The sequence below is a fragment of the Sinocyclocheilus grahami genome, unplaced genomic scaffold (genome assembly GCF_001515645.1).
Source record: "Sinocyclocheilus grahami isolate Dianchi unplaced genomic scaffold, SAMN03320097.WGS_v1.1 scaffold53.1, whole genome shotgun sequence".
In the NCBI taxonomy this organism is placed as follows: Eukaryota; Metazoa; Chordata; class Actinopteri; order Cypriniformes; family Cyprinidae; genus Sinocyclocheilus; species Sinocyclocheilus grahami.
The window spans coordinates 101,502-117,428 of NW_015505232.1; the positions used below are offsets into that span (position 1 = coordinate 101,502).

The following is a 15,927-nucleotide window of genomic DNA, read 5'->3' on the forward strand; positions in this document are numbered from 1 at the left end:
TGTATGTATGTATGTATGTATGTATGTGTATATATATATATATATATATATATATATATAGAGAGAGAGAGGGGGGTTGCAAAAGACTAAAAATAAAGGCTAAATATTGCTTTATTGGTATACTATTACTAGTATATTGATATCACGCTCATGGACTTTAGTAGATAACATATGTTCACTGCAAAATTGTGATGAATAATATTGAATTGTGACACCTGTATTGTGATATGGCACTGGAAGGTGCTTGTCGATGCCAAATAACACTTTCCAGGGCTGACTTGATGAAAACAGATATGTCATCCAGAGCAGGTGTTTCAGGTTTGCTTCAGTTAAAGACAGAGCAAGAAATACTAGAGATTTTTCTGGTGGTTGCAGTTTTTGGGTATCACAAGTTTAGCAGGAGATTCTCTATTTGAGAAGGATAAACAACCCGGTGCTTCTGCCAAGAAACATGGAGTGAGAAAGAGAGAGAGAGAGAGAGAGAGATGCTGACAGTAATGAGTGTATCAGACAGTACGTCTGAACTAAAAGCAGCCACAACACATGCTGACCACAGTGGATGTGACACGTTGACCGGCTTTGCCCATCTCAGAATAGAGGTCTGCCAGATTGTTCTGGGAATGACATTTATGCAATAGGGGACAAACACACACTCACAGCACTTACGCAACTGCACATCAGTGACAACAATAGTAGATACGATGCCTCCAGCAGGGATTTGTCCGTTTTGGACGGAGAGGAAATTAGTGAGTTCTATGGTGGGATTGGCTATGTCTGCATAAGCTGGTTAAAGAACACTGAAATTACATTCTAAAACAAAATAAAGTCAGCTAAAACACGCCTGACTGACAGAAAGAGCCATTAGTATTGCAACCACACAAGCCTAATGCACACTTGATTTAATTTCCATGTTAAACATTAGGGCTCTGTCTTATCAACAAACCCAGGACTTATTGTAGTTTACACTACAAAATTCTTCAAGCCACTGAATCACGAAATTTCTTCAAAATTCTATTTATTTATAGCTATATGTGGGGCCACAGCAATAGAAAAAAGAAAAATCTAGAAGAAAAAACAAGGAGAAAACCAAGTAGCCCAGGAATAACAACAATATTATAGTGCTGTTTATTAGCAGAAATACCAATGATATTCCATGCTGGCTTAAAATATCATTATGGCCTTATTATACTGTAAAATTTGCATTTAATGTGAAGACAAAAAAAAAGTTAACTGTAGAGTATTCTAATAGTACATTTGCCAAATCAACAAGGCTTAATAATACAGAATTGCTTACAATAAAAAAAATTATTTCATTTATATATATATAGATATATATAGAAAGAGAATATAAATGATAATAATCATTATTTTATAACAATTATTTACATTTTTTATGTTTTCGTTAAACCTAAAAACATTTTACAAAAGGATATGGGCAAAGAATTTATTTCTAAGGTGTACGTTTTTAAATTGAAATAATAGCCATAAATTATGCAGCTGTAATTTTTCTTAATGGTACATATAAATTCATAACACTTTTTTGGAAAACATTCATCAGTTTTGACTAATCTCACCTTCCTTAGCCAGCTATTGTAGATTACTGTACCAAAGTGGCATATTTAAAGGGGTTATATGATGTTGCTAAAAATTTTGTGTTTTTGTGTATTTGATGTAATGAAATGTGTTTATGTGGTTTAAGGTTAAAAAACACATTATTTTCCACATATATTGTTTCTTTGTTTCTCCTCTATGCCCCGCCTTTCTGAAACTCGTCGATTTTTACAAACCTCATCGTTCTGAAAAGCGAGGTGTGCTCTGATTGGCCAGCTATCCAGTGCGTTGTGATTGGCTGAATAGTGGGGACATAATTACGGATTATAATGACTTTTTACACGTTGCGTTGCGTATCGCGCCCATAAAACCATAAAACCATGTCTGCATTTGTGATTGGAGAAATGACAAACAACAAGCGCTACTCTACACTGCTCAGAACGAATCATCAGAACCATGTCTGCATTTGTGATTGGAGAAATGACAAACAACAAGCGCTACTCTACACTGCTCAGAACTCGCGTCTGAATCATCAGTGGCAAATTCTTTAAATATGAAAAGGTACTTACAATCTGTGAGTCAGAACAGCCGGCACTGTAGTCTACTCTACCAGGATCAGGAAACAGTCCTCCATAAAATGTGCTGCACACATCTGTATATTTGGTTCGAACTGTTCTGGAACAGTATTTTAAGTACAACTTAACCACTGATTTCTAGTCGTGTCCTCTTTTGGAAGACCAAACAAAGTAGTTTCGCTTTCGCAACGAAACACACAGCGTCACACATGGTGGGCTAGAGTGAGCGGCCGGCGGATTCAACGAAGGAGCGGCCGGCGGGCTTGCAGCAACCACATGTGACGACCCCGGGCTGAACACCGCTTCATTCACGGCAAAAGCGGATCCAGCGATGCACAGCGCGAAGTTGATGTCTTTCCTCAGCGACTAGCACGGATCAGCTCTAGGCATGACAAAGCGGATATCGTCCTCTTTTGGAAGGCCAAACAAAGCAGTTTCGCTTTCACATGTTTTGACATGGTGGCAGCAACAATACAGCGAAAATAAAAGTTACGCCTTCTTTCTTTGCGTGAACATTTGGGCAGCGTTATGCAAATCTTCCCACATCGTGACGTAGACATGTGGGGGCGTGTTAGAACGAGCCATTTTAGGTAGGTGTGGTTGACTTAACTTTTATAAAGAATATCTCTTTGGATTTGAGACTTTAGTCTTTGCAACTTTACAGATCTTCTTTATGCACCAAGAGCTTGTAACACTTCAAAGAGAAAGGAAAAATTTTAATCGAATCATATGACCCCTTTAAATGAGCAGAATCTGCAACAGTGTTCAATGCATCACAGAAAACCAGTGTTTATGCTTGCAAGTCTAAAAAACGTGTGAATGAATGCATAATGTCAGAACATCCTAATTGCTAAGTCCTGCTAATGCGACGGATAAAAATAATTAGTTTTATTCAAAGCGTCCTCAGACAAACTAACTAATCATATAAATATCATGCCCGCCTTTCTGAAACGCGTTGATTTTTACAAAGCTCATCGGTGAAAAAGCGAGGTGTGCTCTGATTGGCCAGCAATCCAGTGCGTTGTGATTGGCCGAATTCCTCAAGCGTGTGACGGAAATGTTACGACGAAGGAGCGGCCGGCGGGCTTGCAGCAACCACATGTGACGACCCCGGGCTGAACACCGCTTCATCCACGGCAAAAGCGGATCCAGCGATGCACAGCGCGAAGTTGATGTCTTTCCTCAGCGACTAGCACGGATCAGCTCTAGGCATGACAAAGCGGATATCGTCCTCTTTTGGAAGGCCAAACAAAGCAGTTTCGCTTTCACATGTTTTGACATGGTGGCAGCAACAATACAGCGAAAATAAAAGTTACGCCTTCTTTCTTTGCGTGAACATTTGGGCAGCGTTATGCAAATCTTCCCACATCGTGACGTAGACATGTCGGGGCGTGTTAGAACGAGCCGTTTTAGGTAGGTGTGGTTGACTTAACTTTTATAAAGAATATCTCTTTGGATTTGAGACTTTAGTCTTTGCAACTTTACAGATCTTCTTTATGCACCAAGAGCTTGTAACACTTCAAAGAGAAAGGAAAAATTTTAATCGAATCATATGACCCCTTTAAATGAGCAGAATCTGCAACAGTGTTCAATGCATCACAGAAAACCAGTGTTTATGCTTGCAAGTCTAAAAAACGTGTGAATGAATGCATAATGTCAGAACATCCTAATTGCTAAGTCCTGCTAATGCGACGGATAAAAATAATTAGTTTTATTCAAAGCGTCCTCAGACAAACTAACTAATCATATAAATATCATGACATTTAGAAAAGGGCTCTGAACAAAAGCTGTAATCTTGAGACATCTTTAGAAAAACTGATTTAAGCATGACGTAATCAGACAGAACAACAGATAAATGAAGAATCCACACAGAATTGAGAAAATATGACCACACTGCTCAACAAAAGATGATCATTTTCTCTTTCTGTGTCCTGAAAATCCATTTCAGTCGGGTACAAAACTCATTCATTCTACGGATTGATTCAGAGTCTGCTTCTGAGTGTGAATTCACCCTCAGTCATAAACAGAGGAGACAGAAAAAGGAAGCCATCCATCTTCCTCCTGACAGCACAGTGTTGGTTCAGATGGAGTCATCTCTGTCTCCGTCTCCAGGAGTCTGTGATGTAGTTGAGACAGAGGTGGTTTTGAGGACTGTGATCACACTCACTCATCTCGCCTTCATCAGTCGGGGCGTGAGCGAGATTTCGCCCGCATATCTTGAGGAAGTGTGAAGCCTGAGCTTTTTAGAGGATCTCATTCCAGAAATGGAAGTGTTGTTTCTTTCCTCAGTTTGAAATTGCAGTAAACCGTACCAACTGTCTAAACTGGATGCTTTAAACCAACAGTCAACGAATCACAACTAACCCCATTTACTTCCTTAATGCGTGTTCCTGGTGTTTTTGTCAAAGTGCATGTCGTTCCAAAGAAAAAAATTGTCTTTATAGTCTTTCTTCTACTATAATGCACTTTATGCACTTTTGTTGTGGCTGCTTTTAGTTCATAATATTCAAAAGTTTGGTGTTAGTCAAGTTTGGGGTCAGTAAATTTAAAAAAAAGAAATAAGTATGTTTATTCAGCAAGGACACATTAAATTGATCAAAATAGACATTTATAATGATGTTACAACATTTTTTATTTCAAGTAAATACTGTTATTTTCTATTCTATTCAAGAATGCTAAAAAATGGTAGCATGGTTTCCACAAAATATTAAGTAAAATATTATTAGTGATAATAATAAAAAATATTTCTTTAGCACCAAATGATTTCTGGCCATGTGACACTAAAGACTGTTAAAAATTGCTTCTTAAAATTCACAGAAGTAGTTTACATTTTAAAATATATTATTTAAAATTTTAATAATATTTTACAATATTACTGATTGTACTGTATCTTTAATCAAATAAATGCAGCCTTAATGAGCATAATACTTTCCAAAAAAAAATGTTTATAGTCATTTTTGAATAGTAGTGTAGCTTGTTTTTTTTTTTAGATTACATGAGTAAAACCTTACTTTTTAACCCAATCACAATCCAATCAATTCCCAATGAAATGAAGTTCCGCCCTACTGAATATCGTTCTTCACTTAGAAATATGTCACACTGTAGAAGTAAAAGGGATTCTGAATGCCATTTCTTTTCTACTTTAACTACGTAATTGAGAAAGCCATAATTTCATCCATAAAATGATTTTAGTATGAAAATACTTGGGTGCAACTTATACTAGTTTTTTTAGGAGCCATTTTTACAATGTTTTAAACCTTTATATTTATTTATTTATTTCCAAGAGGACAAATACAGGAAAGCAAAGTATCAATTTCAGGATCCATCAGACAAGGTACAGCCTGTACAATCCAGTTTTTTATTTCTCAACATAAGACAGAACAGGTTGGTCCACTTTGCAATAGCGATCCGATTCTTTTTCTGGTGAGAAAGTTAAAACCACTGAATACGGTAAACCACCCATTGTTTGCGTGGGGGATTTGCATAGATATTCAACATTACAGGTCACCTTGACCTCTTTCTAAACAGAAGATGAAATGGTCTGGCCTGTTTGCATTAGCAGGGGTTAAAGCAATGAACATGTCCAAAATGACAGATTGAAATGCATGAGAATGGAAGGATAAATGTCTCACTTCAGCCAGAGCCAAAAGCACAATCACAATCGGCATGTTTGATAATAGCTAGCTCATTCAGCTACTAGTCTCTAGGCAGAGCTGCTAAATGAATAGATTCCAGTCCACAAAATTATTTCTGTTTCATATAAAAGCCCCTTCATGATATTGGGCAGATTGTTTCGGGAGCAAAAATCTGAGACCCAGCCATTCATTATTATGTGATATCTTTCAGATGTGTCTCTCTTAAATTCTCATTATGAAGAGTGCGGCACAGGAGAAAGAGATAACAGCATTTAATGACATGAGATCTGAGAATTAGATGGCACATTTAGACATGGGAAATTAAACTGCGAGAGGGGCTGTAGAGGAATTGTAAAGCTCCCTGTCTATCTCCAAGACCTCTGTGGATGCCACGATTTTATGCAGGAATCTGAGACTCGCAGTCATGGGCGTGCGCACACACATGGGCAAATATGCCATGTACGAGCAACACAAAAGGAGGCTGGATGTTCTCTGCATGAGTTGATGTGCAGTAGGTTGAATATAAAGTGATTGATTTTGCTCTCAGCTGCATTTGCTTCGTCATGCTCATAACAAAGCGAGGAATGGAGGAAAAGAGCATGTGAAGTATTTACCAGAATATGTAAGACATGGACAGACTGGATGGATGGATGGATAGATAGATAATTAGACATAACTGGATGGATGGATGGATGGATGGATGGATGGATGGATGGACATAACTGGATAACTGAATGAATAGATAGATAGATAAATTGTAACTTGATCCATCAGTTTATCAGCAGAAAAGGAAAGTTGAGGTGGAACAGATTTATTACATTTTGATAAAATATTGGACAAACTTTTTCTTTGCGTTAGAATAACATGCAATGATACATTTTTCACAATAAGACCAGGAACAACCCTTTAATAAGGTAAAGGGTGATGTCATGTTGACTTTAATATGTGATATTTTTAATGAGGCTTGCCTTTGCTCTATTGTGGCTTCACTTTCTCTTAATGCTTATAATGCTTTATTGAACATAATGTTCCTTAATAATCGTTGCCATTTATCTGAACGGACAAGCATGAAAGCTCTGGTTACGGATGTCGGTTATTCAAAACTTCCTATAAAAACACATATGACGCATAACCACAAAGTGCCAAAAACTTTCCACACTTCCTTAATGGATTTTTTTTTCCATGATAGACCTGTCTCAATCACTACGGTAAGAGTGATCATTTTGCAATCATTTCCTCAAAATGTCTTGAACGTCCTTTACTCCCATTATCTCGCTCTTGGTCTTCTCCCTGACTCACTTGAGCGAATCACAAGGTGGCCATTAGCACCAGAAAGCTAGTTTTAGCTTCCGTATTTAATCACAATCACAGCACCCCAGCAGCTGCAGTCTCAGCCTGTCTGGATGTCCTATCAGCAGTCCTGAAGGACAATCACTCACACAGACATAATCACATGCGCTCATCCGGCCCAAACAATGAATCTCACCGGATGGGAAAACAAGGGCTTGGGTGATAATATCACTGAAATCAATACAAGCCCATCTGATGACGTGCCAATTACAATCACATAAGTGGACATGGCTTCACACTGGTGGTAATAAATGCAGAGTCTGTGAATGATTCATCTTTGTACAAACTTTCCTGCTCTTGAGGCTAATTACACACCTTCAATAAATACATTAGCAATGCGTGTTTAGTGGGGTTAAATAAACACAAACCTAGAACTCTGACCTTTCTAGTACTGAAACAAGATTCCTTTCAGGTGCTTTAAGGATAATGTCACACGTCTTGAAAGTCGCAATGCTAGATGATCTCTGTAAGTTAGACACATGCTACAACAGAGAACGCAGCTTGGTCAGAAAATATGACAAGATTTCTGCTTCATGAGAATAATTATGCAATTATGGCTTGGGCTATTCTACATATACGAAGAAAGACAGAGCATGAGAGAATAATATCTAATCTCCTGTAGCCAGATGAAGGGAAGGCAGGCAGCCTCCTACCCTGCAGGCCCTGCCCACGTGCCTACTGCTGAAAAAGGGCAGACATCTGCAGAAAGAGAGAGAGTGGGGGGAGGGGACCCATTCATTTACCTCCCCATCAGTGAGACAGCCGGCTGATAGAAATGGCCTTTTGATAGTAGCCTACTGTATACAGCCATGTATTACAAACCTGCAAAACACCCTCCTCATTTCTTATTACTATCATGCACATGTTCTCAAACAGAATATTACAGCACCAGAGACAAAGCTCTATGCACCAACTTCGTGACTGAAATTTTTTTTTCCTTTTCTTTTCTTTCAGGCGATCCCAGAGAAGATTTTTTTATTAAAAGTCATAACTCTGGTCTGTCCTAAGGCTTTTTCTTGTTATTTCTGTCCAACAGACTGCATAATGGTATTAAATAAGCACCAGTTCTAAGACACAGCATGCATGCTATGTGGAAATACAATCATATGTCATTATAGTGTGATATTTTTTAAAGTGTTGATACTTTAAATCCTTGTGTCTTGTAGTAATTTTTCCCATCATAGCATGTTCTACAGTTCAATGCACAGCAGAATAATTAAAAAGGTAAAAAAAGTAGGCCAAGAATCTTTTTGGAATTGTATCGCACTCTTGCCCCTAATAACGATGAACCAAGTCATTTAAAAAAAGTGTTTATAAAACTCTTTCATGGACAAACCCCCTTCCCTGTATCATATACATTCACAATGTAATGGTATTGTGTATGTATTGTGACATCTGAGTGAAACTGAATATTGAAAAGAAAAAATGTATGGGAGGGACTTGGTTCTGTCCATCGGTTGTTGATTGAATGGAAGCAAATCTAAATGTGAACCTGCAGTCAACTGTAAGAAAAATGTTTGGAGAAGTCCGACATTATCAATGAGAACTCTGTTGTTGCTTCACAGAAGATTGAGTCAAGACATTTTGATAAAAAATTCAGAAAAGGTAAAAGAAAAAAACATATGCATGGATGAATCATTCACAATAATAGCATTTAGAAGATGCTGACTTTAAAATGAAACAAAACATGCTGACAGTTCCAACTTTCCTTTTTTGGCCAATAACTTCAAAACTCTGATTCCACAACCTGGTTGGTTTATTACTCAAAAATGCTGAATTTTCTTAAATGGCTCTGATGATCTGTATATTAAATATCATTTTTTCAACTATAGTTCATATCAATCACTTTAGAAGTGGCCATTTTTAAAAACAAAGACAGATTGTCGATCAAATCAGAGAAAAAACATTTGGCTAGGAGGAGAGAGAGGTATGAAGGGGCCTCTAGGAGAAGGGAAGTCTGGCCTGAGATTTCAATCTGTGACTTCACTGAACTACAAGAGAATGCTTGTGCAATGATGTCATAAAGTCGAGCGAGAGCCACTGTTTACAGTGGAACAACCCTCTACAGTCAGTCTCCACACAACTCACACAAAGCTTGAATAGAACCACCTCTGGAAACATGTAAAAACATATATGTGTTGACTCAAGTCCAGTAATGAATATGTAGAAATACCACAGAGAAGTTAAAACAACTTATAATAAGGCACTGAGAACTATTTACACAAACTGACGTTGAATCACTCTAACTTTCCATGACTCTGTGTGTGTGTGTGTGTGTGTGTGTGTGTCCATCCGAGCGGGCACCTCTCTCACAGAGCTGTTGTAAATTGTTCCTCACTCTACTGAAAGGATCCTTTATTGAGTGAGTCTGAGCTACTTCCTCCCCCTGCTTCTCTCTTGCTCCCTCTTTAGCCTTTAACCCTTACTGACCCATAAACACTCTCTGGAGTCATTAATTTTATGCAAATCGTACTCTTTATGTCTTACATGTTGCTTTATTCACACAAACACATATAGATACAACAGATACTAAACAGTTTTTTGCGTCATCTCTGTTTTTATGCTGATGCAATACTTTCCATCAATTCCATATTGTGACGAGAGGGGCGGGGCCGAGAGCCGTGGGAACGGAGCGAGGCCGGTGGAGTAATTGCGAATGCGCGACACCTGCGCCACTCACCGGTCTCGAGTCTCACGGAGGAGCTCCGGAAGGATACAAAGGAGGAGTGATGACAGGGAAAGACGAGAGAGGACCAGGCCTGGAGTTTATTTTGTGCTTTGGTTTCGTTTGTGCGCGGCAGTCGTCCGCGAGGGGCTGTCGCGCTATTTTGTGTTTATTTTATCATTAAAGTTTTGGTTAAATGTTCGCCGGTTCCCGCCTCCTTCTTCCCGACTTATGAACTTTGTTACACATATCATTTTCATTCATTACCTTTTCTAGAATTTTACAATTCAGTTTCAAGTAGTTTGTCCAAACTAAGCTTTAACTCTGAAAATGACATTTCTAAGCGTGTGAGAGATTTAAACTGATAGCTCACCAAAATGCTGAGTCTTTTTCTCATGCTGTTGATGCAGGTTCATTCGCAATGTTTTGAATCATGGCACATACGGTGCTGTGTTTCATAACATTTTCTACAACTTTTCTATCTCTTATACGCGAACGCTTATCGTTACCTAGTACCTACCCTGTACCTTTCTCCTGTTCTCTCTCGCTTTGGCCACCTCTGAGTTCAAACACTGGCTGTTCGTAGCAGGTAGGCTGTTTGGGGTCAGAAGAGGGTCTGTCATTAAACTGATGTTATAATGACCTAATAAACCCTCAAATGGACTGATTTGTGTAGTCACGTCCTTCTGTTGTCTGGTTCCCTACTGAGATCTATTGATTTGAGCTTGGTTACATAATTTTGCAAAAGTCTCGATGACAAAGCTGGTTTGATTATGCAAACAGGAAAGCATGCTACTTCAGCAATTTGTCTTAGTTACGCCTTAAAAATGATTTTTCAAAGTCTTTCACGTTAACATTTCACATTTAATTCAATGTGTTACTTGCTGTTTCTTTGTAAATCAATTATGAAATTTACAGTCTCTAAGTGAAAAATGTTTCTACACTCATTTTTGTTCAATGTACCTTCATTATCATATCTTGTATGAAACATAAAATGAAAACTGACTGCATTTACTTCCTTAATACACGTTCCTGGACTTATTGTTCATTCATCAGTGAAAATTATTTGAAAAAAAAAAAACATGTTACAAAAAAATTATATTCTGTGCTAAAAGCCACTTTTCACAATCATAACAATACCAATAAACATAAAGAACTATCCAACATTTTTTTTACATCGAATATCCTGTTTCACTAAAAAAAATGTCACATTACAGATATAAAATGGGTTTCAAATGCCATTTCATGTCTACAGGACATATCAACACAATATAACTACCCTTCATACCAAGATTAGCTCTTAGCCTAATTTCATTCAACATGTAGGTTTATCAAGCACCTCAATCGTTTTTTACATAATAATTTAAACTTTTGAAAGTGCTGAGCAATGCTACTCAAGTGTGTGGACAACAGCCACTGGGAAGGTCTCTCCTTGACATTCCTCCCATACTAATTCACCCCTACGCAGAGAGGACATGATACCACATTACACCACACAAATGGAGCTTTTCCACTGCATGGTACGGCTCGGTACGGTTCAATTTTTGTGGGTTTTCCACTGGGTACAGTACCTGGTACCTTTTTTAGTACCACCTCGGTTGGGGTTCCAAGTGAACCGTACCCTTACCAAAATGTGACGTGTAAACTCTGCTGATCACGGATTGGCCGGAGAGAATCGTCACTACCTGCGTCACTGAACTTGCGACACAAACACAAAAGAACCGCTAGTCGCTAGATTTAAATCAGCACAGCCAGCGAAGGATCGAACGCAACTGTTTGGAAAGAGCGCACCTTTTTTTTAACAACCAAAAAGTTTTGTTGTCTGTTGCAGAAGTACAGACGTTCCTCTCATTGATAGCAGAGGAGCGGATCCAGCGAGAGCTTGATGCGGCGACGCGGAATGAAAAAGTATTTTTTAGGAGTAGTGGTAGTAGAGGCGGCGCAACTATAACGACATGTGAATAATCCCGCCCACTCTAAAGCGGTACTGAACTGCAGTGGAAACACAAACCGTGCCGAGCCGAACCGTGCCGTACTGAGCCGTGCCGATCCGAGTCGTACCACGCAGTGGAAAAGCGCCAAAAGTGACACAGTCCTGTCAGGGAGTATGGAGTTCTCTTTCACACCTCAGTCTCACAATTGATCAAAGCAAACTCTTTTAAAGGAGTATATCTGATGTAGCACCCATAGGCGAAAGGCTTTTGCAACATTTTGTTGCTTTGAAATGGTGAGAGCTCTCCACAAAAAAAGCCCATTCATTAAAATGCCCACCCACAAGTTGTATACACACACACACACACAAACACTCCCATTGTTTGACAACCCTACCCCCCAAGTGAATGCCCCTCAGCTGGAGACCACACAATGATTCAAAGTTTCACCTCGTGGACATTTCATCCTAAAACTGAGCATGCTGTTCCGGGAGACCAAAAATAGACACCTAAACCCAAATTAGAAAAACATCATGCAGCTTCTGCATTAATTTTAAAGCTAGTAATGGATTTGAAAGCTAGTAAATCCATATAAGATTATTTCCTGTGAGGTTTGGGTGTTTAAAGTTCTCAAAGTTGAGCTTAAAAACCTTCTTAATGCTAGCTTAGATACTCAATACCTGACTTTGGGCTATAGCATAACACTTTGTTCCCTGCTCTGTCCCTGTTTGCGTAGTGTGAGAAAAACCTTCCTTCCTGTAGAGACGTCAAGAGTAGTGGTCGACCGATATATCGCCAAGACCGATATATATTATATCGGCCGATATCTGACATTTTTCAAATATCGGCATCGGCCGATAAGTTTTTCTGATAGGCCGATGTGTTCGAGGCGGGACTTTTATTTTGACGGTGCCGAGAACGGCTGAGTACACAGTGCTCACATTCTCCCTCTTGTTCGCTGTTGTCATTCAGTTCTGTCTAATACAGATAGAAGTCTATCTAATAATCAGATAGAAGAACTGTTAAACAAAGGAATTACAATGTATACAAAAAAGTATTATAACGATTGCTTTAATATTATTAAAGGAAAACATTATAATACTTTCTCGTTTGCCTTCAGCATTCCGCAAATACGCACTTATATAATTTAAACAAATCTTTGAATGACTAATGAACATTTAATTTCACAAACCTAGCAGACTTAGTCGAATCTAGTTGAGATCTTGTCAAGTGTGCATGTGACCTGCATGATCGCATGTTCTGTGACGGTCGGTCCTATGGTCCGTGCGAATTGAATACAGACAGGAGGAGAGTTCAGCTTCACTGGAGACGCGCGATCGACAAACTTTAAACTCGTGACTGATTTCAAATTATGCTGCGCTTTATGCATTTGCACTGTCATATTCATGTCATTTTCACTGTGTGCTGTATGTAAAATTAGTGTTACCTTGGCTTTATTTGAAAAAATATGATTCCCAATGCACACAAACTTCCCAGAATACTGAGTGCCCTGTTGGTTACAGTGTTTACTTCCTTTTTAATTATATTTTTATTAAATATTTATTTATTTGTGAAAAATACTTTGTCTTCTAGAGTATAAGTATGTTTATTTTACACGTTTATATTTTAATCCATTTTCAAATGATTTCAAATTTCTTAAATATGTATTAAAATAAATAAAATTATATCGGCCATCCTGCTTTCCAAGATATCGGCATCAGCTGTCAAAAAAACCCATATCGGTCGACCACTAGTCAAGAGATACATCGTCATCATCAGGGTCGGCTCACGTTTCTGGCCTTAAAATCAACAATATGTGGCATTGCCCTTTTAATACCTATAGTTGCCAAGGAAGCCTTTCTGAGAGACAGGATTACATTTAGGTGCTACTCAATGGCAGAAACAGAAGGACAGTTGAATGTGCACTGCAAGGGCCAATCACATCAGCCCTCAGCATACATTACATCAAACGGAGTGCCTGCAATGTCAGAGCATCGGCATCTCTTGAGTTTGACAGCCAGATCAGCAGTTTGGCATATCCAAAGCATGCTTGACTAACACGCTGCGACACAATGTTACAGTCTGGTGCCAATAGAAAGAGTTCTTATTTGTTTTGATATTAGTTTCAATATCTTAATACACAATCAGGGCTGTGGTTTATTAATGATAAGCTGATTTCTCACGTCCTTCGAATTACACCACTGACCTTCTGGGTTTAGAAGTCCCTATCTATTATAACCTTACATCGTAACGCAAAGCTTGAAATGTTATTCTAAAAGCATGCAATGAGAATTAAAAAGAATCTATGACATCATCCCTCTGGACAGCAAGATTCTAATGTTGGAGATTTGGTTTGAGCATTCGTTTAGATTCACATTTCGAGACAGTTTTAGTTGTGCAAACAGGGCAGTGACTGTCCCCTGACAGCCCTGATCATACTTCCTCTTTATCAGTCTGAACAGCACTGTGTAGGCCATCAGATAGGATATCTTTACACTACTGCCCTTCCTGATTGAGGTGGTATTTTGATGGGGTTATTGATGGAAGAGCAAAAAGTTATCCAAGACATTTAATAACACTGTCTTTCTGGATTTTCTTGGGTTGGTCTATTTGCAAAAGCACCTACGAAATCAATTGACCTTCTTTAATCTCTAACAAACACTAACATATTTGTTATATAGCACATTTGTTATGAAACGAACTAGTATCTATTATGAACAACTAGTACTTGTTTTTAAGAACTTTACTATTAAGAGACCGAAAAATGACTAGTAATCCACTATTCATTAGATTTCAGTACTTTCCTTTGCTACTGGTCAGAATCTCAATAGAGTAACTATTTTATTGATTCTAGCAACAAACAGCACTTTTTTATTGAATGCTATGGGGATCGGTGGTTCATTTATTAACTATTCACTTCAGACTAGTGTGTATTTCAATTGCTGCTAGTAAATATTCTAGTTCACTACCAAAGAAACAATAGGTACTAGTTAGTATTCTTTTGTTTATTGTAACAATTCAAACTGTTACTAGTATATAGAATATTGCAATCTGTTACTAGTAACTATGAAATCGTTATCTGTCAGTATATGCCTAGTAACAAAAGAATAAGTACTACTGAGTACTAATTTAAGTATGGAAAGAACGATCGTCTCAATAATAGCTGACAGTCATATTGAAAACGTCTTTTCTCTTTTGGTTACGTTTTAGTAATAGCACAAACTACTAGAAACATAAAAACAGATATTATTTCGTTTCACAGATAATTATATTTTATCGTAAACACCACTAAACCTTTTGCAGAACGAGTAAATACTTACCATGTCAACTGGGATGTTTCCCGTCATCTTTGAAATATCTGTCGGATCTTCACTTTAGATTAAAAGTTGTTTTTCTTCCTTCAGTTTGCTTAAGAAACAAAGATTTGACAGCAGATGACTTGTGGTAAAGCAGTTGTTCATGCAGAGATCACTCGGCTGGTTATTCCTGTAGGTTCGCTGGTAGAGGTAGTTAAGCGCAGGCAGGAATAGGTTGTTCTTCTTCAGACAGGCTTCTGACTTCTTGCTTTTTCATGGCATAAACTTCAAAACGGAGAAAATAATAATTTGTGGATTTTATATTTATGTGGGAGGACCCCCTCCCATCCTGAAATAAAAAGAATATATATTAGGAAAAATGTGCCTACGCCATAGGAAAACAAAACAATACTACAATTCAGCCCTTGGTATTTGCAAATATACCGAGAAATTAGTTCCTCGCGAGTCCGCAATAAAAATAGACCGTCGCCTGGTCGAAAAAAATGCTGCAATTCGACGGCTTTTCAGTATTAAATCCGTCTTCGTCTGCGCTCGCTCTCTGCTGTCATCCTGCCTCAAAAAAACATGGCGGCAGTTGACGGGGGGGAAAGGCTGAACGTGGGGAAACCGGAGCTGGTGAGGCAGATAAAAACGGCGCGATGTCGATCGGTATGTGTGCGCGCGGATGAATACGTCCCCCAGCAGTTAAAGGAAGAGGCGGAGAGAGAGCGAGAGAGGGGCGAGCCCACAAATCCATGCGCGCCCGTAAACGAATTAGAGGGAAGGATTTGGGAACTTCTGAGTATATAATGCTGAATATTAAACTAAAACCATAAGCAGCCTAATGTTGTTTTGTGTTCAGTTTTATTATTCAGTTATTTACCACATAGGCTATTCTCACCAATAGTTTACCTGTGGCATTTG

At 38.4% G+C, this 15,927-nt stretch overlaps 1 protein-coding gene across 2 annotated transcripts in view; it reads right to left on the reverse strand.

Moving 5' to 3' along the window:
- The window catches only part of ubl3a (ubiquitin-like 3a), a 39,874-nt gene extending 24,157 nt beyond the window's left edge, over positions 1 to 15,717 (reverse strand). The window contains exons 1-2 of one of the 2 annotated variants that reach the window (XM_016269509.1): positions 15,448 to 15,717; positions 15,028 to 15,288 (exon numbers count right to left, since the gene is read on the reverse strand). In XM_016269509.1, the coding sequence (XP_016124995.1) occupies positions 15,028 to 15,054 (27 nt within the window). In that variant the 5' untranslated portion in view covers positions 15,055 to 15,288; positions 15,448 to 15,717. Of the gene's footprint in view, positions 1 to 15,027; positions 15,353 to 15,447 lie in introns of both variants that reach the window. The other variant, XM_016269508.1, reaches the window with a different exon arrangement.
- Between the last annotated feature and the right edge of the window lie 210 nt (positions 15,718 to 15,927).